We start from the raw sequence: 22,505 nt of genomic DNA on the forward strand, positions 1-22,505 counted from the left end.
CATGTAAGTAAGATATCTATATGTGAATAATAAATAAACATGTCAAGTTAGAAAATGCTTAAAGGATAATTCTCTGATCACCAAATAAGCACAATGGCTGGTCAGGAACATGTGGCTTGGTAGCAGTAGGTGGCTACAGCCCCTCCCGGGTGCACTTTTCCATGTGATTTTTGACAGTTTATTCATTCTGCTTAGACTTCAAATATAAAGTTGGCCCACAATTTTCTTTTTTTTTTTTTAGTTTAAAATGTTGCACTGCACCTTAAGAACACAAATTAAAATTTACCTGAATAAACATGGGCAGAAAAATTATGTATGGAGTAATACTTATCTTTTCTGAAATCTGGGTGTAGAAAGCAAAGACATATTCCATCAAGGGGAAGGAAAAAAGTACGGAGGAAATACTTCAAAGATTTCTATATAGCAAACATTCTCAACCAGCAGGAATTTTGTCTCCAAGAGACTTTGACAATGTTTGGAGAAAAGTTTGGGTTGCTACTACTGGGGCATTATTAGCTTCTAATGAGTAGAGGCCGGGGATGCTGTTTATGCCTCACAATACCTGGAACAACTCTCTACCATAGAGAATGATTGGTTCCAAATAGCAGCAAGTGCAAAGGTTGAGAAATCTTGGTATCTACCATTGCTGCAGCTAAGGAATACTTAAGATTATATTTGTATATATTGTTTTTGGTTATGTGAAACCATTTTCTTTCACGATTTAGTCATTAAAACCATAACAGTTATAGGAACATAAAGAACTGACAGGGAAAGCAAACTTTCAAATAGCACATTATGTTGCTTCAATTAGTATTTGTATAGACTACCCAGGAAGAACTTAAATCAAATTAGTTTATGAGTCTTTCTAAAAGTGAAAATATTCTCTATTAAAGTGATAACTCTATCTGGTAGCTTCTTTTACTGGTGATTTTTCACTTAACTTGAAAATGCAAAGAAAGTAAATCTTAAATGTTCTCACCACAAGGGAAAAAAAAACAATGTCAGTTGATGGCTATGGGAATGAGCTTGAGGGTGATCATTCTTCAATGCAGGCGTATGTCAAAACATCACACTTACCCCATAAACATGTATAATTCTTGTCAATTATACCTCAATAAAAGCAGGAAAAAATAGAGTCACAGTTCAGTACTGAAGTACGTGGTTAGACCATTAGACAATTATCAACTGAAAGTGGGAAACTCTTCTTGAAGGAGAATGGAAGCCTGATAAGGTAGTAACAATAGATTTTGGACTCAGAGAAGTAGAGTTTGCCTCCTTTTACTATTCCTTTGTATGTAGCCTTGAGCAACTTAACCTCTCTATTCTCAGTGTTAGCTCCGTAGAACTATTAGAAGAATAAACACTAATGCAGGTTAAAACAAAACAAACTCTTGGGTGCCTGAAACACAGTGGATATGCCACAGGTCACAAACTTATATAAGTACAAGCCCTTGTTTTTGCATAAAGCATCTATTTTGAGGTTACTATGTGTTTATAAACAAATGGACCCGAGAAAAAGCTTTCTTAAAAACTGTTTCCTTCTCCAAGAAGATAATGGGGCTGGCTATGTTCTAGAATCCTAAGATTCTATGACTCAGAGACTGAGCCTCTGTGGTTCTAGCATCTGGGCACAGTAGTCTCCCAGGGCTCCTTACTATGGACTCCGTGTGACACCGGTGGGGAAGGTGTGGCTGCAATGTTCACTCAATCTCTTCATGCGTTCGACCACTGAACCATGGGGGAGTCATCCCAGGAGAAAAGAGGGGCCGATGTCATCACTGTACACCCACACGAAACTGTATTGGCAGCACTTCCCTTCGGGCCTCATGTCTCTCTGCTGGATTTCCTAAAGGGAGAGCCAAAAATCTTGGGGGTAAGCTTTCTTCCATCCTGGGTCTTCCTGATGAGGAGAAAAGAGTCCATTCTCCATGTACATCTGCAGAGGCATCATTGTGTGATGATTTCAAGGAGGGAGTCCATTCTGTTTTGTCTTTCCTCCCTCATCCTTCACCTTGGTGTATCCTTCTCGTTGAGTCTTGAGCAGTGCTTCTAGGGCATTTGCTTGTATAAGGATTTGGATGGCCAAAATATATCGTTATGTTATGCACACGCACATAACAACAAATCTTATCATTACGTGCAACTATAATGCACCAAGTAAATAAGAGTGGAAAGAAAAATAAATTAACTAATTAGTGAATTAATTATTTTGAAAAAGAATTGGATCATCAGCATAAGAACCAACATGTAGTCAATATATTTTGATAAATATGCAAAATAAAACTTCTATTTCAAAACACACAGTTTGTCTCAGGTCTTAGAAATGTTTTTGAGGGTTTATTTAACTCTGAGAAACAGGTCTTTAATTAACAACACCTCTAGTCCTGAGAAACCCCAGAGCTATTTCATGAGGAGTTGGTACTGGTCTTTGAATCCTAGCAGAGGGGAAGCAGGACATAAATGCAATTTTTCTAAACATTCCTTGAGGAAGTGACCTTAGTGTGTGGTGGTGACCATCTCCCTGGGAGTGAAGAAGCCATTAGAGGAGAGGTTAGACTTCCCTTTGTGCTTGTATAGGTGTCGGGAGTCCTTTGAAATCTTTATTCAAAGCTCTACAGTGAGATACAGATAAACATACCCACAAGGAAAAAAAATCTTCATCATAAACACACCCGGGGAGAGTTGCATACATAGCCATATCCTTGTCCAATAGTAAAGTCACTAAAGTGTGCTGCCAGAGAGGTATGGCCTGGGCACAAAACCACAAATAGTAGCAGAGAAGTTTGACCCCAAGAGGAGCCACTGCCCCTCTAAGACCACCATGGTATCCATCTCTCTGCATGTGCCTGACAGGCTGAGTGGGTTATAATGACCTCTAGCCAGGCCCCTGGATGAAAGGGTGAGAAGACACCACATCACCCCAGTACATTCCACAAACTTTCAGGAAACAGGGATGAGTCAAACTCCAAAAGCATATACAAATGGCCCTTTGATACCTTCAGATCCACAATCACAGATTCAGCCAGCCAGGGATTGAAAATACTCTGAAAAGAAAACCATGCTTGTGCTGAACAAGTGGACTCTCTTTCTTGCTGTCCCCTAAACCATACAGCATGACAACTATGTATATAGCATTCCTAAGTAACCTAGAGATGACGAAGGCACACAGGAGGAGGGTGCAGGTTATCTGCAAATGATACATATTTTACCTCAGGGACCTGAGTGTCTTCGCATGATGGTGTCTCAGGTGTCCTGGATACCAAGAGATCACTGTATTTAATGTGTGAAAAAATGTGAAAGGGCAGATGGTAAGGAAAAATCATACGCTCTCCTGCTACAGATGGGAGAATGCTTAAAGTAAACAGTTTGAAGTCCGTGTCCTCAAAGAGTGTTCAGTGTAGCTTTGGTCAGACATGTGCTCCAATCTGTCTGAGAGGAGAGAAGTTTGTGTTACCAGGGAATCCAGGAAATAATAAAGGACACGAGTGATGGATTTGATTCCCAAGGACTCAGGCAAGAATGACGGGGGCAGTGGGGATGATTGAGCTGAGCCTCCTGGGCACCTGAGGGCGGGGGGCAATTACAGAGAAAGGTATTCAGAGGAGGGAAGTGCACTGTGGCTCAGGGACAGACCAGAGGGGCGGGGCACTGGTAACCTCAGGTACCTTTTTTCTTCACAGGGTATCCAGATCTTGCTTGCTCTGATCATGGTGGGCCTTGGAACTGTACTTCTATTTGGTTACATCAGTTTATCTAAAATATTCCCCCTCGTTTTCCTCTCGGGATATCCGTTCTGGGGAGCATTTATTGTGAGTACGGTGGATTAGGATCTTTGGAGAAATGGTTATAAAGTGTGACCTGAAGTTATTCAAGTCCTAGGATAATGGATTTCAGAAAAAAAATATGTCCCCTCCCTACCCCCAGAAGACCATAAAAGGCAAGTGCCCTCCACGACAAAGAAAATGACTCCATTTGGACATTGTGCTTCCATTATCACAGGAATAACTAACCCCACCCCCAGGTGTTCACTGCTTACATTTCCAAAGCCCGTGGGTGTATAATAACATCATTTGCTCCTCACGTCCAATCTGGGAGGTTAAATGAAAAAAATATCTTACTTTTTCCTTTGCAAATGGAGAAACTCAGTTTGAGATGAGGTACTAATTCAAACATTTATAGCTGGTGCTCTTAGAATCACAGACTCTCATAGCTTAAGGAGAATTTAAGATTATTAGAGTTGAACCTCCTTCTTGGCCCCAGAGACAACATTATGAATGCTACTCGTGGAAGTAATCCTAGAGATATCAATAATATTCTGAGTATATTATAGCTACCTCTAACCAATCTCCACAGCTATGGTTCCCAATCTTGCACCACATGGTTAAAGACAGAACCACTAGAGCTTCGACACTGGGATATAGGTTCAAAGAGAGCAAGAACATTGTCCATTTCACTTCTTGTTATATTCTCAGAATCTAGAATGTTGCTTAAGGCAAAATATGCATACATGAATGAGTGACTAAATGAATCAGTCAATGAACAGATGAAATAAGGAAAAAATGAGACCAGTGTGTATTGGAAAACCATGCTCTCTCTTTTAAAAAATTTTTTATTTGTTTTAATTAGTTATACATGACAGTAGAATACATTTATGCACTTTGATATATCATACATAGATGGGATATAATTTCTCATTTTCCTGAGTATAGGTGTTGCAGAATCATATTGGTCATGCAGTCACATATATGCATACAGTAATAATGTCTGTTTCATTCTACTATCTTTCCTATCCCCACATCCCCTCTCCTCCCCTCCCATCACTTTCTTCTACCTAATCTAAGATAACACTATTCTTCCCTAGTGGCTCCCCCTTATTGTGAATTAGCATCCACATATGAGAGAAAATATTCAGCCTTTGGTTTTGTGGGATTGGCTTATTTCACTTAGCATGATATTCTCCAACTCCAACCATTTACTGGCAAATGCCATAATTTCACTCTTCTTTAAAGCTGAGTAATATTCCATTGAGTAAATATACTACATTTTCTTTATCCATTCATCTACTGAGGGACACCTAGGTTGGTTCCATAGTCTAGCTACTGTGAATTGAGTTCCTATGAACTTTCATGTGGATACATCACTATAAAATGCTTATTTTAAGTCCCTTGAGTATAAACCAAGGAGTGGAATGGCTGGGTCAAATGATGGTTCCATTCCCAATTTTCTGAGGAATCTCCATACTGCTTTCTGTAGTGGTTGCACCAATGTGCAGTCCTACCAGCAATGTATGAGTGTACCTTTTTCACCACATCCTCACCAAAATTTATTGTTGCCTGTATTCTTGATGATTGCCATTCTTACAGGAGTGAGATGAAATCTTAAGAGTACTTTTGATTTGCATTTCTCTAATTGCCAGAGATATTGAACACTTTTTCAAATATTTGTTGATAAATTGTATTTCTTCTTGTGTGAAGTGTCTGTTCAGTTCCTTAGCCCACTTATTGATAGGGTTATTTGTGCTTTTGGTGTTTTTTTGAGTTCTTCATATATCCTAGAGATTATTGCTTTATCAGAGGTGCATGTGGTAAAGACTTTCTCCCAATCTGTAGGCTCTCTCCTCATGTTATTAGTTGTTTCCTTTGCTGGGAAGAAGATTTTTAATTTGAATCCATCTCATTTATTGATTCTTGATTTTACTTCTTGCGTCTTAGGAGTCTTCTTCAGGAAGTCAGATCCTAGGCCAACAGGATAAAGATTTGGGCCTATTTTTTCTTCTATTAGCCACAGGGTCTCTGTTCTAGTGCCTAAGTCTTTGATTCACCTCGAGTTGATTTTTATGCAGGGTGAGAGAGGTTTAATTTCATTTTGCTATATATGGATTTCCAGTTTTACTAGCCATTTGTTGAATAGGCTTTCCTTTCTCCAGTGAATGTTTTTGGCATCCTTGTCTAGTTTTGATAAGCATAAACACAACATGCCTTTTCTGTCATTGGCATTTCAGAAATGACTGGTCATGTTCTCACTTTCCCAACACAAACAATATGATGTTGGGCATGCTTTTCAAACACACATGCTCTACTGCAGAAAATCAAAGGGACCAGCTCCCCACTTCCCCATTGCACAACAGAATTCCGGGAGACTCCGTATAATCTGCACACATGAATTGCAATGGGGTTTTGGCCTGCTGTCCTTTAAATATCCACTCTGCATGGGAAAAAGGTTTTCTGAACACATAACTGTCTTCTTCGTAGTGCAAAAGTTAGAGAGGTGGCATAGGTTATTACATTTGTGCTCAATGCTCTAAGAGAATTCCCAGGAGCTAGGGGAGGTTTTAATGGAGAAATCATCTGGCCTGGGGATACCAGGTGCTTTCCACACAGGTACTCACTGCTGAAATTGAAGAAAAGTGTTCCCGGGTAACAAAAAAGCATGACCTGAGAGCTTGAGGTCAGGAAATCACCCCAAAGAAGACCAAGAGTCATGGTTGTCCCGCCCAACTGAGGCCACACAGAAGCTGGAGTCAGGCTGTGTCTGCTCTTGTGGTCAGGTTAAGGATGGAAACTTGAATATGGAGAGGAAGGAAAATCCACTGGTTGTTCTGAAAGGGCAGGGACATTTGCAGATATGATTGTGTTTTCTTAATGGGAGATGAATCCAAGAATGATAACAGCAAACCTGGGAGAATCAGTTAAGTGGAGGTTGCAGTAATTCAGCAAGGGAAGATGGTACCCTGAACTAGCTGAACAGCAGAGGAGATAAGGACAGACAGACAGCTTGGAGGAGAACTTGGAGGCAAAGCTGACAGCTCTTGGTGATCTTATGGGGATGGGGGTGAAGCAGAGGAAGGCACCAAGGTGATTTTCTTATCTCATGGACCTTGGACTCTAAGATCCAGGTAATCTCACGGGCCAATGTTAATTCCCACAGAGGAGGTTCTCATCCTCTGAGCATTAAAACAATAAGGGTCTCCACCCTGGGCGGCAGAGTTCTCACTTTTCCTGGGTGGTACTAGACTCTTCATGCTTCTGAAAATTAAAAAAGTGGCTGGGTTGATTATACTAGGTTTCAGTCTCCATAAGAGCAATTAGGGGGTCTTTTCTGAGAAAATCTCCCTTGATACTCAGAACACACACAGCCTCTCCTCCCCTCTTCCAGGCCCAAAGTCCAGGAATTCCTTTCTTTTCTGAGACCAGCTGAGCCAAATATCTGTGTGGTGTCTTCTGAGCCTGCTTCTTCCAGATCACTCTGGCAGAGAGCCTGTGTGGGTACTGAGCAAGTCCACCATGGATTACGCTTACATTGGTACCTATCCCCCATCTCCTTAACACTCAGGTGGAAAGACTGTATTGTCTGGGAGATTCACAGACAAATAGTTGGTAAAACCAAAGGAAATTGGATTGTAAAGTGGTCAGATACATCACCTGTTAACTTTTGTCTCCTGTCTTCTTGACAGTTTTTTCTTACAGGAAGCGTCACAGTAATCAATGAGAAATTAAAAAATACCCAGGTAAGTCACTTTTGTGATTTCTATGTAATTTATCTTCTATTTGCTACTTTCTTGTAAATATTTCTAGTATTGAGATGTGTCTCAGGAAGATATTTATACATCAAACTTGCAATTTCCATCATTCCTATTTGTCAATGCCACCACTTAGTCCCACATTCGTATACTAGCTAACATTTCTCTGATCAAGTAAATTCAAAATGTTGATTAATGGAAATCATTTTATACCCATGTAACTAAATGGTTCTTAACTGGAAGTAATTTTGTCCTTTCTCCACCCCCAGGAAATATTTCACAATGTCTGAAGACATTTTGGGTTGTCCAAACTGGGTAGGGGTACCATTGGCATCTAAGAGGTAGAAGCCAGGGTTAATGTCTGAGTGTCCCCAAAATGTCTAGGAAGCCTCCCATGTCAAAAAAAAAAAAAAAGACTAAAAATTCTACAGCACCAAGACTGAGAAACCTTTCTCCAACCAAACCAACCAAGGAACCCAGTAATTCCCGCTTTCCAACCCCAACTCCACCTCCTATACGAACGAACAGAGACTTTTCCTTCAGGATTGCCCAGGGTCCAGAGGTAAGGGTTTGGGCATTGATGCTGCATGATTCTAGGACTGAATCAAGGCACCCCACCCATGGCTGTGTCAGCTTGAAAGGAAAAGTACCAACTTCTAGGGTTGTTTGTTCTGTTTTTGTTTGTTTGTTTAGAATTAACTAGGATTTAGTTAAAGGCATGCTGATACTGAATTTTCCTCTTCTTCCCCTCTAACCACTCTGATCTTATTTAAAGTCCTGAAGATGTGGGCTTCGCTTAAAGCCATCTTATCTCTGTTCTTATGGTTCTCCACCAACTTCCTATGGGAATAGTTAGAAGCCATAGAGAAGTCCTAAGGGGATGAACACCCCCATCTCTTCCTGTGGAAATAAACACTAGCAATGCACTGAAGTTCCACGTGCTGTTCTCTTCTCAGTCTTGACTTATTTCCAGAGCTGAGAACTATATTAAGGTGAAGGTAAACTTATGGCTGACTCAAGGAGAGCTATGCAGATGGCAGGGCATGGGATGGCATGGGGGGCATCAGAGGACCTGGCTCTTCTAACAGTGAGATTACTCACAATCACTTAATTCTGAATCTCATTCATCTGTAAAATGGGAATGAGAGATGCAGCACCTTACACTGCAAACCTGTAATAAGGATCAGATGAGACTCGAACTGGGTATGCTCTTTACAAAGCACAATACACATAAGGGTTTGCATATCCAGAGACCTCAGTCTATGAACTATCATATGAGAGACAAAGAGAGAATGGAGAAATGAAATTTGGGAGAGATGGCATATCTGTATGCCCCTTTGCATTTTCTACCAAATAAAAAAAGTTCACTTGCAATAAAAATGACTTGGTAGACATGAAGTCATAAGTATGCTTTCAAATCTTGCCACACTAAGCCCCAGGAAGGGCATGATGTATAAGAGTATCAGCATTTCCCACCACAGCAGACACACACAATGCTATGAATACAGACACAGGAAATATCTGCCACATTTAAAATGAAAGTTTTGTTTTGGCCTTTAAAGGAACAAGATCAGTGCTGAGAGTGGGTTTGAAGAAAAGAATAAGATGCCCTCCTTTCTTTTGAAGGAACTCAAACGTATATGTATATCTCCTCCTCCCTCTCCAAAAATAATGGGCTTGAATAAAAGGAATTGAACTTTGTATTCCTTCCATATCCGACACTGAGATCAACAAAGGACATCTTTAAATCCCAGTTCAAACCATCTTCAAATATATGTTAGTGATTTAGTGGGTTATGTTTGAATCTTGTGGAGATTTCCATGTAAGCCCCATGATCTTTTGATCTCTGCAGCCTGACACATATTTGGATCACACTAAATGTTTATGAAATAAATGAATAAATGCATACTACTGTAAAGGTAGGCAATGTAATTCTCATTTTAAAAGGTAGAAATTGAAATTCCAAGAGACTAAGTAATTCGTACAAGGTTCTTACAAAATGAGGATCCAAAATCAAGTCTAATTTCCAAGTTGAGATATTTTCTAATACACTACACCACTCAGAGATTATGAATGATGGTTTACTGAGATAAAATGACCATTTTATTCAACATAAACATAGAATATATCCTTGGCTGATTCTAAAATTGATTCATCTTCTGACTTTGATGAATCAGAATTTATCTTATCAACCTTTCCTATCACCCTGACCTGCTAGAGTAATTCATCCCTGAGAGGTGTGTAGAAAGTGAAAACCACGAAGAGTTTCTTCCAAGGTGTTTTTGGTTTGATTGGGTTTTTATTTATTTTGTTACTTTTTAAACTGCTTTCCAGATCCCAGGTATCGTTACCATGAATGTCATCAGTTCCGCGGTGGCAGTGGCCGGGATTGCTCTCATCCTCATCAGCTTCACACACCAACACAAGTTCTGTCAGATGCTTTCCCTTGATGGATCATGTGTCCTCGGTAAAACATTTTTCATTGTAAGTGATCTCATTTTGAATGAGGGCTGTTCAATCTTATCTGAGCTGAGTCCATGATGCAACCATGCATTGATTTTTATCTATTTATTTTTTGGAGGTTATGGGGTACCAAAGATTGAACTCAGGGGCACTCCACCACTGAGCCACATCCCCAGCCCTATTTTGCATTTTATTTAGAGACAGGGTCTCACTGAGTTGCTTAGCACCTCACTTTTGCTGAGGCTGGCTTTGAACTTTCGATCCTCCAGCCTCAACCTCAACCTGCGATTACAGGCATGCTCCACCAAACCAGGCTGATGCACTGATTTTTATCACAATAATTGAAACAGTGCCAACACTTGAACTGACCTTTGAGAGCAATGGTCAACTGACCCATCCCACACTGTGGGATGACGGTTAAGATGATTTATGATCAAATGTCTCTGGATTTTTAACTGTGGCTTTATTTCATGTAAGCCTATGACCTTGATCTAAAACGGTATTCTCTCTGAGTCTCAGTGTTTCTCATGTGGAAAATGAAGATAATAATGCCTACCGTATGGAATTGTTATGAAGATTACTTAAAATAGTACCTAGTGCAGTGGCGATGGTCAATCATTTTAGGTATTACAATTATCATTTAACATCAATTGGATTCAATTTTGCCTTTTTAAAAGATTTATTTTTTCATCATTAATATAGAACAAAAATGATGAAAAAAATTTACTAAGTGAACAATAAAAACAAAAAGCAGTTTAAAAAGTGGGGTATTTGAAGAGTGTTAGGATATACACGGTTTTATATAATTCGCAAGAATTTTATTTAATAAGGCAAATGAGATATATCCTTACCAAGAAACGGAGATACAATTTTAAATATTTACCTCATAAATAATTAACGGGATTATTTTTAACCATGTCAAGATTCCAATAGGCCTTTCCCTGCAGTTTCTCAGGTAAGTCCTGAGAGTTCATCTTATCTCCACCAGCTGCGACCTGAAGGTTTGGGACTTAGAAAGTTAAGGAGACTGGAACAAGTTAGGATGCAAGTGGAGTAATGCCATTGGAAGCTATCTTCCTCCCTAAGGAAGGAAAGAAAAAGTCATCCATTACTGAATGCAAGATCTTGGCCTAGTGGGTTTAGCTGTCACTGGATTGCTTTCCTCCCGGTTCTCCTACTTGGGATCAATCCGGGGCCATCACGACTTGTGTGAGGCCCATTCTGAGAATGCCAAGCAGAGAGGAGGAGCCCAAATTAAGGAGAATCTGAGACATGCTGATGGGATTGCGGCTCTCTGATTCAGAGAGAAGGTAGGAGCTGCTGGCATTCAAACCGATTCCAGAGGCGCTTGAGCGAAGTGCGCATGCTCCGACTCGTAATTCAAAGAACCCTTTTCTGAAAGATACTTTGCTACCCTGAGGGAATCCAGGAAATGAGATTCCAGCCAAAAAGATTCGTATCAAGGAATTGACTCTCAGAGATAACGGGAAAAGACGTGGATCTTAGAAGATAATTATTCTAAATATTCAGGGAAAGACTAAAATTAAAGGTTGTTTTTCTTAGAGCACATCATTCATCATGTTTGAAGATTTATATGTAATAAGAACTTCACTCTTTGAAGACTTCAACATTATTGAAATGAAAAAAGGAGTCACAATTCTCAAAAGAATATTTTTGGACCATCTATGAATCCTAATTTGTTCTTCATTAAATTATCTTAAAACATTTTTCTATCGTTGTCAAGTAATTTGGTCTTGAAACTAGCACTCTTTGAGAGAAGCTTTGTTTTTATTTGGTCCAGGACAAAACTTGTTTAATAGTTCTCAATAAAGGATTAAATGTTGACGTTTGTGAAATAAGGATTTTTTTTTCTTTTTAGGTACAGGTAGTCTTAATATGCACAAGTATCAGTTACCATAGTAAGTGCTTAAAATTTTAGTTACCATAGTAGTAACTGAAAATAGTTATATGAATTTTGCTGCTAGCTCTTTAGTTCACGAATTATTTTGCAAATAAAGGATGTACATCAGATCTCAGAGATCAGCCACTTTGCTTCTTTCAAAGGCTGATGGTGATTGGTCACTGAAAATTTATTTAGTTCACTTGCAGAGAGCAAAGTGCAAGTTTTAGTGCCTTCTCGTCTCCCAGAGACTAAACTCATTTGACAGTTTATAGAAATGGATACTCCAAAGAAGAAATTGGTCAACAAAGATAGCAGAGCACAAAGAAATGAAAATTAATAACGCTGGAAGTGAACCTGGATGTCATTAGAAGATTCAAAAGTGGCAACTGCAAAGCAGAGACAGTTGAGAGCTGGGCCTGCAGGAAGCTATTGTGGGAACAATATTGAAAGTATAGTTAGTTGCTTCCATATCTTAATTTAAATTGTGCTAGGAACAGGAAGCCATTGACAGCCAAAATTGAAGACTAATCAAAAAACAGATCCCAGTTTGGTTAGCTAGCGTTCAGACCCAAACACTGGGGTTAGCTGTTGCACTGAAAGAAAGTGGTAATTACAATGAAACTGAAAATGAGATTTTTACTTCCAGTAAAGACTGGTTTCATTATTTCAGAAGTCCGCATGAATTGATTAATATTAATCTATTTGGTAAAGCTACAAGTTCAGATAAAGGCACTACTATGAAATTTACACCCAGATTCTAAGATACAGGCATTTCTACTGTCCAAAAAATTCTGAAGGATTCAAATGCAGTGTTCTAGAAGATAGAATGGGCTGGGAAGGAATTATGATACTGCTGCTGTTCAAGAGGCCGTTCTAGAAAAGACAGAGGAACTTAGTGAAGGTGAACCTATTGGCATAAATGATAAAAGTGGTTGTAACAAAAGATGAACATACCTCAGAGGAAGTGATGCCAATAAAAACCCTTCACATCAAACCCTCAGAGATATTTCAAGACCTTGAAAGCAAAACTGATAAAAATTTGGGGCTCCTATGCCAAGGCATAGGAAAGATGCTCACTGCTTATTATAAGTAAGATGAAGGCAAATACTGTTTAAACTACTCTTGATAAATTATTTACATTTTTTAAAACACTGTAATTTATAGATTTTAATGTTTTAACTTACAGTGAACTAAATACTAGTTTTACATTACAAAAAAGTTACATTATAATATTTTTACATTTAATATCAACATCAAGAATTTAATTTTTTTCTTTAATTTTTATTTTTTGTTCTTTTTAGTTATACATGATAGTTGAGTATAATTTAACTTATTTATACACAAATGGAATACATCTTATTCTAATTAGGATCCCAGTATTGTGGTTATACATGACATAGAGATTCACTGTAGTGTATTCATATATGTACATAGGAAAGTTATGATAGAATCATTCCACTTTCTCTCCTATTCCTTTCCCCTCCCCACTTCCCTCTGGAAGAATTAATTTTTGACCTAATTTTAAGGTCACAGAACAATCATACATTTTCCCAAAGACTTAGATTGCATTGCGCCTGCATTTTAAAAAATTATATATATATATATATATATATATATATATATATATATCTCCTATCTACTATTCTGTAATTTCTTGCTGCACACACCAGCCACTTCCTGCAATCTCACTCACCCAGGATCATAAGACCAGCTTCTTCCTGCTTTGAATGGTTCCAGTCTAGTGTTCACCCTGTTCCATCTACCTAATAAACTCACCTTCAGACTTAAATCTCAGTTCAATCATCATTTATTTAAAGAAGTCCTTCTTTACCACACCTCCACTCTCAGACCTGGTCACATATTCCCTTATAACCGTGTATGACCCACCATACTTCTCATAGAACCCACTATAATTTACTCAAGCAATTATCTAATTAATTATTAGCATTTGCCTCCTTTACAACTATGCAAGTTTCATAAAACCAGGATCAAATCTCTCATGGTCCATCACTGAACCCAATAACTTACATGCAGTAGGGATGTAGCTCAGTGGTAGAATGCTTGCCTACAATGCATTGAGACCCTGGGTTAAATCCTTAGCACCACATACCAAAAAAAATTGTATATAGTAGGATCTTCATCCATTTGAATTTTATAAACAAATAGTAAATATCTAAGCATTGGGGTATATTGCAAGGATACCAAGATTCAGAGAGGTTCAGTCACTTGCCCAAGGGGAAGTGTAACCTTGCGCCCAGTTTTTCTTTCTCAAGAGATTAAACTTTTGATGCCATACTCCACCATGCTGCCTCTCAATCTAAACATTCCCTTAAAGGGAAGTGTGTAAAATGTTGATTTTTGAGCATACTCAGCTTGCAGATGTGTTTTCTGTGACTGACACCAGTGAACAAATAACTAGAAAATCATTTCACTTCAAAAAGTGTGTATATATAGCTTCCTTAGGAGAGTTAAAAAAAAAATCATGTGTCACAGTGCCCATATTTCCACATGGCAACAATTGGCTGGAATCGAGTAATGGATGCCTTCTATGAATACCATTACTCCCTATCGTCTCCCCTCCTGTTTTGCTCAAGATGGTATCCTGGTCCCCATAGGTACTGGAATTTGTTACCACTGCCTTATCAGAAAGATATGAAAATTACGCAATATCTAAGGGCTACAAGACCATCCAAAATATGAGTTTACCCAAACTTGTTTTTAGAGGGTGTAAGAGGTTCTGGACTTAAATCTTTAAAATGATACAGCTTTCATTCCAATTGCCATTCATTTCTCCTCCTTATTTGCAGGGAATTTTGTCAATCTTATTAATTATCACCATAGCAGAGCTTGGCATCTCTGTGACTATCGCATCCTTCAGAAGCAAGTTATGTACAAGTTCAGATGAGGTGCGTTTAATGTTGTTGTGTGAACAGAGTCCTGTGGGGACACTCTAAGGTGACTTCTGGTGGACTGGTGAACAGTGCAGAGCTCAGATGCTGAACTGAAACTTGTGAATTTGGGAAGATCAGTGAGGGACAACCTTAGGATTGAAAGGCACCCCCACCTTGAGGATGGCTCTGCTTTCCCTTCTTTCCCTATCTGCTATTCTGTCATTTCTGCTCATACACAGTTCCTTATCTTCCTTCCAAAACATATGAAATGTCAGACTTCATGGGAACCCATATTACTGGGATACAGAAAGCTTACACTTGGTAATAAGAAGGTATGAGACCATTCTCTCGCCAGAGAAGAAGTGGAAAAAAAATATCGATAGCATTACCATTTATCATCATCATCATATTGACTAAATGTTTAATATGTCAGTCATTATCGTAATCACTGGGCATCAACTTAATTTTACTAACACTATGAGAACACCTTAACATTTGAAGGAACCAAGGTACCAAGAGGTTAAATAACCTCTCCAGGATCACAGAACTTCGAAAGAGTCTGGCTCGGGGATTCAGCTCCACAGCCCACTCTCTAAGTTATAAATACCAGTCCAGGCTCTGTGTTTGGCAGGATTTTTTCTGTTTTTTTTTTTTTAATCAACTCCATGGCAGTAGAATCTACAAAGATTATTCAGTGATCTTTGACAAACTGTATACACCTGTGTTGCTGCCATCACAATCAAGACAGTGCAATCCTTTCGGCCTAAAAGTTTTACTTTTTGAAACTTTTGTAGTCGATGTCCTCAGCACCTAGATTAGTTATGAGGTTCCCAAATGTCATAGACATGAGAGCTCAGAGAACTTTCTCTGGCTGGCTGCTCTCACACAGAAACATGCTTTTGAGATTCATCTATGCTGTTGCATCCATTGAAACCTTGGGTATATCCAAATTTGTTCATTTACCTTTGTGTGGGGAGTGTACTGGGGATTGAACTCGGGGGCACTCAACTAATGAGCCAGATCCTCAGTCCTATTTTGTATTTTATTTAGAGACAGGGTCTCACTGAGTTGCTTAGGTTTGCCTCACTTTTGCTGAAGCTGGCATTGAACTCGAGATCCTCCTGTCTCAGCCTCCTGAGTAGTTGGGATTACAGGCATGCACCACCATGCTGGGCTTGTTCATTTACCTTTGATAGATATTTGGATTGTTTAAGGTTCTAAACTATTATATCAATCAATTGCTATGAAGATTTGCATTCACATCTATATGAACATATAATTTCACTTCTCTTAGAGTTTCATACCCAGAATTTGAAAGAAAGTAAGAAGATGACTAACACCTCTCCAAAACAATTGTACCATTTTTTCATTAGCAATACGTGATAGGTGGAGTTGCTCCCTATCATTACAAACACTTGAATTTGTCAGTAGTACTAATAATTTGGCTAGTCTAGTGGGTTTAACATGCCAGTGCTATGATTTTTCACAGCCTGTTGCTTGCCTTTTATCTTTTTAATGTTTTCTTCCAAAGAAAATGTGATAAAGTTCAATTTAACATTTATTTTTCTGCTTAGTCTTTTTTGTGTTGTAACAAATACATGATAAAACTTTCTTTTGTATTTTCTTATAGGAGTTTTTGTTTCAGCCTTTATGTTTAGGTCTATGATGCATTTGAGTTGACTTTTGTGTCCAGTTGTGAGGTAATGGTAGAATTAATGCATACACCCCCTCATGGAGTTATCCAGTTGTTCTAACATCATTTTTTTTGAAAATGCAATTCTTTCTCTCCATTACTTTGGTCCCTTTGTTGAAAACTGACCACTTACTCAATAGGTCTCTTTGGGAGTTCATTTTTTTCCCACAGGTCAATATGTTTATGCTTCTAGGCATTACACACTGTCATATATATATATATATATATATATATATATATATATATATACACACACACACATACTATCTCAATTTCTAGAACTTTAGAATAATTTTTATCATGGTAAAATATACATTACATAATGTTATTTAAATCATTTGTAAGTCTACAATTCAAGGCATTAAATATATTCATAACACTGTATGACCCTCAGCATTTCCTATCCCCAAAACTTTTTCATCATTCCACACACAAACACACTAGCTTTAAATCCCTCCTCTTCCCCTCCCCTCTATGTCTTGGTAATCTCTGTTTTATCTTCTGGATACCTCATGTAAGTGGAATCATGCAACATTTATCCTCCTGCATCTGGCCTAATTGACTACACAAGTATAATGTTTTCAAGGTTCAGCCATGTTGTAATACATATGGAAAATTTCATTCCTTTTATGGCTGAGTAAAATCCCATCGTGCATATATAACAAATTTTGTTCAGCCATTCATCTGTTGAAAGACACATTTTTCCTGGTGTAAATAATGCACTATGAACATTAGTGTGCAAATATCAGCCTAACTCCATGCTTTGGAGATAGACTTAAGAATAGAATTGCTGGGTCATATGGTAGCTCTATGTTTAAACTTTTGAGAAAGTGCTCAACTATTTCCCACAGTGGTTGTTCCATTTTACATTCCCATCAGCAGTACACAAGGATTCCAGTCACTCCTAATTTCACCAACACTGGTTATTTTTTGTTTATTTGTCTTTATAATAGCCATCCTAATGGGTGTGAAGTGGTATCTCACTATGGTTTTGATTTGCATGTCCTTAATAACTTGTGATTTTAAGCAAAATTTCATGTTTATTGGCTGTGTACATATTTTCTTTGGAGAAAAATCTCTTATAGCAAATTTTCCATTTTTTCATTGAGTTGTTTGCTTTTGTTGTTATTGAATGGTATTGTTCTTTATATGTTCTTACTATAAATTTCTTATTAGATATATGATTTTCATTTTTTTCTATATTTTAATTTTTTTTAGTTGTAGTTGAATGCAATATCTTTATTCTATTTTTTTTTTAATGTGGTGCTGAGGATTGAACCCAGGGCCTTGCATGTGCTAGGCAAGTGCTTTACCAGGCAACAACTCCAGCCCTGATTTTTAAATATTTTACCTCATTTTCTAGCCTTTTTATTTTTATTTTTACTTTTTTTTTTTTTGTTTTTGGTACTGGGAATTGAACTCTGGGGCACTTGGCCACTGAGCCACATCCCCGGCCCTATTTTGTATTTTATTTAGAGTCAGGGTCGCCCTGAGGTTGCTTAGCACCTTGATGAGGCTGGCTTTGAACTCATAATCCTCCTGCCTCAGCCTTCCAAGACACTGGGATTATAGGCATGCACCACCATGCCTGGCTATTTTTTACTTTCTTGACAGTAATTTCTGATGCACAAAATTATTGATTTTCACAAAATATGATTTATCTATTCTTGTGTTCATGGTGTTGGTGTCATATCCATGAGATCACTGCCAAATCCAAAGTCATGAATATTTCTCCCAAGTTTTTCTTATTTGAATTTTATAAGTTTCACTCCTAAGTTTAGTCTTTGATCCATTTGGAGTTAATTTTTATGCATGTTGTTTGTTTAATTCATTCTTTTGCTTGTAGATGTCCAGTTTTCCCAGCACTGTTTGTTAAAAAAGACTATCTTTTCCCTCCATGGAATGATTTTGGCGTTCTTTTTGAAAATGAATTGGTCATATTTGCAGTGGTTTCTCTCTGGTTTCTCTCTTCAGTCCATTGCTGCCATGTGTGGGTTTACAACTGTGTGTCACTAGTCTTGGGAAATAAAGATAATAACCTCCTAGGGATGTTATAATGATGACTTCAGATGACTTTAGAACTTCCTCTAGTGCTTTGATCATCACTTAGTTATGCTTAAGAATGAGTCAATTTTAAATCATAACACTTAAGTGCTTGAATACATGGGATATTATAGTTCATGTCTCCAAAACTTTCTTTCAGCAAATTAAACAAAAATCTAGGTGGAGATTAATGAAAATACAGAAATCCCATGTATCCTCATATAAATAGTGTGCTAATAGAGATAAAATAAAAATGTAGAAAACAAATTGGGAGGATGGGTACTAGGAATGTATAGAGTAAGAGAATGTATCGATTTTCATTCTTGGTCTACCATTAACCAACTAGGCCAACGTAACTCATTTAATCACTGAGCTCCAATCACTTCTTCATAGAACAAGTAGTTTATTCTGACTCTATGAACAACCTCAGAATGGGAACAGGCTAATAAAAATCAGCAGGCCAGGTTGCAATGACAATTCCATCATCATCATAAGATGTCGCAGCATATCATTGCAGAAAAGAATGGGAAGCGCTGATCAAAGGTTGTATCAGGCGGTGTCACATAGCTGTTTAAAAAACTCCAGTAGATCTCTCAACAAGAGCAATGTATATACAGACAACATATATACAAATCCTAATTCTCTAGCCTAGCACACCATCTGACAATATCTACCTGCCTCCCACATGCCATCACACCGTGCTCTGTCCCAACCTTCTGTTTTCATTATTTGTATGATCTGGATTTTGTCTCCTGTCTATCTGTTGCTTGAGGAATCTCTACTCATCTGTCAAGATGTAGATTAAATATCACCTCTTTTATGAAGCATGCACTTATTCTCTCAGAATTAGGTCATCGTCTATGTTCTCATAAAGCACCAAGTGTCTATTTCTATAATAATAGCACTTGCTGAATGGTTTTATTGTTATCTACTTATATGTTGTTCTACCTACAATTGTGAGCACCTTAAGGACAAAACTCACGTTTAGTCATTTTGATGGATAGCATCTAGTTCACCCATATGACCAATAAATCTTTATAGATTAAATCTTTATATGTGAATATTGACGAGGTGATTTAAAATGTCTTAGAAGTTTGTAATATCAAGGATGGGGAAAATATTTGAAGCAATCTTAGTCAAATGGCCTGGTTCAGTATTTGAGATAATAAGGGGTTATCACTGTCCAAAACAATACTAATAAGTTGATGGGTATTTGTTTGATGACTCCTCGTTCAGATGTAATTTCCAACCTAACATCTTAAGTCAGAGATGAAAGATAATTTAGAATGCCAAAATAAAATAACACCAAAGATGATTCTGTCTTATTAATGCTGCCAACTCCCCTTGGTTTTATAGGTTGTGTTTTTCTTACCTTCAGATGTTACTCCAAATAGTGAACAACTTGACCCAGAAGAAAATACTGTATTACAATTTGAGCTTCAAGAAGAATCTCCTAGGATTGATAGGACATTAAACAGACAAACTGTTTTTATTGGAGGCTATTCTTTCTTCAAGTTAAGGGTTTTAAAAAGTCCTTTAGTCCACCATTGCATGTTACCAACATGTAATAAGTGTAAGGGTAGTAAGAGCACATCTTCTGCACCTATTCCAGAGGAGGATAATCTGAATGATCAAGACATGCAATATGTTATGACACAATCCACCCAAACAGAAACTCAGTTACCTCAGAAAAAAGCCTTACCCATCAAAGATTTTCTAGCCCCGCCCGTGCAAACAGTCCAAGCTTTGCCTGCTGATGACTTGCCATCTCAGGCTCTACTAATAGAAGCCCCTCCTGAGCCAGTTATGCTATATGCAACCCCACCATCACATATCAGCCAATCTCTCGATCTGACATTTGAAGACATGCCCTCTCAAGATGTGCTCACTGAAGAAAGACCATCCCAAGACACAATTTTCCAAGAGATAACATCCACACAAACAACATCGCAAGACATGGTCTACAATGCTCTGTCAGCGCAAGCCACCCCATCCTATTCCATAAGGTCCTCTAAGATAAAACAGCCATCCCAAGATCTTGAACCACAAGGCATTCCCCCTCAACGCCAGCAATCTTTAGAAATGCTATATAGAGACATTCGAGCAGAAGTCATGGAACAGACCCGGGAATGGAAATCTCAGGACCAACACCCAAGACACTTTTTCTCATTCCATAAACCCAAAGATGGGAAGCACCGAAAGAGATTTTCCTTAGAACTGCCAGGAAAAAGCAAGCAATCCCCAAGGAGATATTCTTTAGACCTACAAAGCAAAGGTGGACAGCCTCTAAAACGGAAATCCCTAGACCAGAAAATCAAAGCCTGGCTATCTGCAAGGAGGCAGTCTCTAAAAAAGCAAGCTAAATATACCCAAACCACAGAACAATTCTCAGAGGAGTCAGCTGAACATCTTCAGACAGAAGGGAAGCCATTCCCAAAGGAACAATCCAAACATAGAGAAGATAAAGAACAGCAGGTGGCTATGGAGCAAATCCCTAAGAAACAAACTCAAGTCAAACAAGCTGAAGATCAGCAGGTTCAAGAGGAAGAATCCTCAAAGGAACAATCTCAAAATAGGCAAGCCAATACCCCGCAAGTTCAAATAAGGAAACCTTTAAAGCAGATGTACCAAGATTCGGACACCTCAAGCCAGGAACACAAAGATGGGCAATTCCTCCCAAAGCCATCTCTGCAATGTAGAAAACAGAATTGGCAAAACTTTAACCAGCAATCTGAAGACTGGAGAGGTCAAGGTAGGAGAAACAAAGATTGGCTAGCACGAGACTGGCAATCAGAAAAGCAGCATGCCCTACACCAGAAGACTCTAGAGATTTTAGAGAAACAATCTCTAAAGCAGAAAGGTCTGTGCCAGGAAATCCCATCCCAGGGCACTCCAGCCCAATATAACCTAAGCAGGCAATTTCAAGGTAAAGATCAAAAAGAGACTCAGTCCAAAGTTGCACTAGAAGAAGATAAGCCAATAAAAGACATCAAAGAAGGGAAACCAACGAATCTGCAACTAGAAGAAATGAACCCAGATTTCCAACCTTCTTCTAGCCACAGTTTAGTACAAGACACAGATTTAAACTATTTGTCCAACATAGATTCAGAACAAGAGGTACAGCATTATGCTTCAGCTAGCTCAAACTCATACAAAGATCTGAATATAACTTCTAGCTCATGTTGGTCAAAAGATCAACTGCAATCTGAAGAGTCTGACTAACAGGCAGAATCTACCCAACTATCACACTGCCCCCAATAAGAGAAGCTAAATGAAGGAGAAGAACAGAGTCTTTCCTATGTTCCCAACTGTGGTCGCCATCTAATTCGCTCACCAGAAGATGAAGAGCACGCAGAAAACTCCAAAGAATTCATTCTTATTAGAATAAAATGACAACAAATGGCATGTTAATACTATATCAGAATTTTCTGGGAGTGAAGGAATAAATCGCATGTCAACTTTTGTCGTCATATTTACTGTTTCAATTTATAATCGCCAATTCATTTTAGAACTTAACACTTAATAGACTACTTTCCTGCGGAGCCAACAGTTTTTTGGCCTCCTCCTTTGTGTCCTAGAGAGAGTCAGAAAGTCAACTAGAAAGAAGTTTTCAGGATCTAGAGGTGTTCAAGAATCAGAAGAGTCAGGAATAAAACTCACCCCCATCCTTCCTGTTTTGGTGTTTCCGGTTCTCCCATTTATTCTCCTTCCCTGAACTTGTGTCAAGGATATAGTCCCTAGGTTGACTCAGTGTTCAACCAGATGGAAGGTGACAATTAAGACAGGATGTGTGGAGGGGGGTGAACAACACACACCTAGAGACAGGAAGGTAGGGGTAAGGGAAGGGCAGAGGTACAGCTGTGATAAGAGAAAATACAATCACCTGTAATGTCCTGAGTGTTGCTCTAGGTCCCTTTCATACACCTGTATTCACTCCTAATTTCTCAGCCCAACATAATTTCATTTCTGTGAAGAGATTGTTATCAAAAGCCA

General features: G+C 38.4%; 1 protein-coding gene across 1 annotated transcript; it reads left to right on the forward strand.

Annotated features, from left to right (window-relative positions):
* The first annotated feature begins 1,735 nt into the window (after positions 1 to 1,735).
* Positions 1,736 to 21,734, forward strand: Ms4a14 (membrane spanning 4-domains A14). Its single transcript, XM_015506731.1, has 6 exons — positions 1,736 to 1,873; positions 3,681 to 3,809; positions 7,454 to 7,507; positions 9,854 to 10,003; positions 14,693 to 14,791; positions 19,869 to 21,734. The coding sequence occupies exons 1-6, from the start codon at positions 1,736 to 1,738 to the stop codon at positions 21,732 to 21,734; spliced, it is 2,436 nt and encodes an 811-aa protein (XP_015362217.1).
* Positions 21,735 to 22,505: the final 771 nt, after the last annotated feature.

The sequence above is a fragment of the Marmota marmota genome, unplaced genomic scaffold (genome assembly GCF_001458135.2).
Source record: "Marmota marmota marmota unplaced genomic scaffold, marMar, whole genome shotgun sequence".
NCBI lineage: Eukaryota > Metazoa > Chordata > Mammalia > Rodentia > Sciuridae > Marmota > Marmota marmota.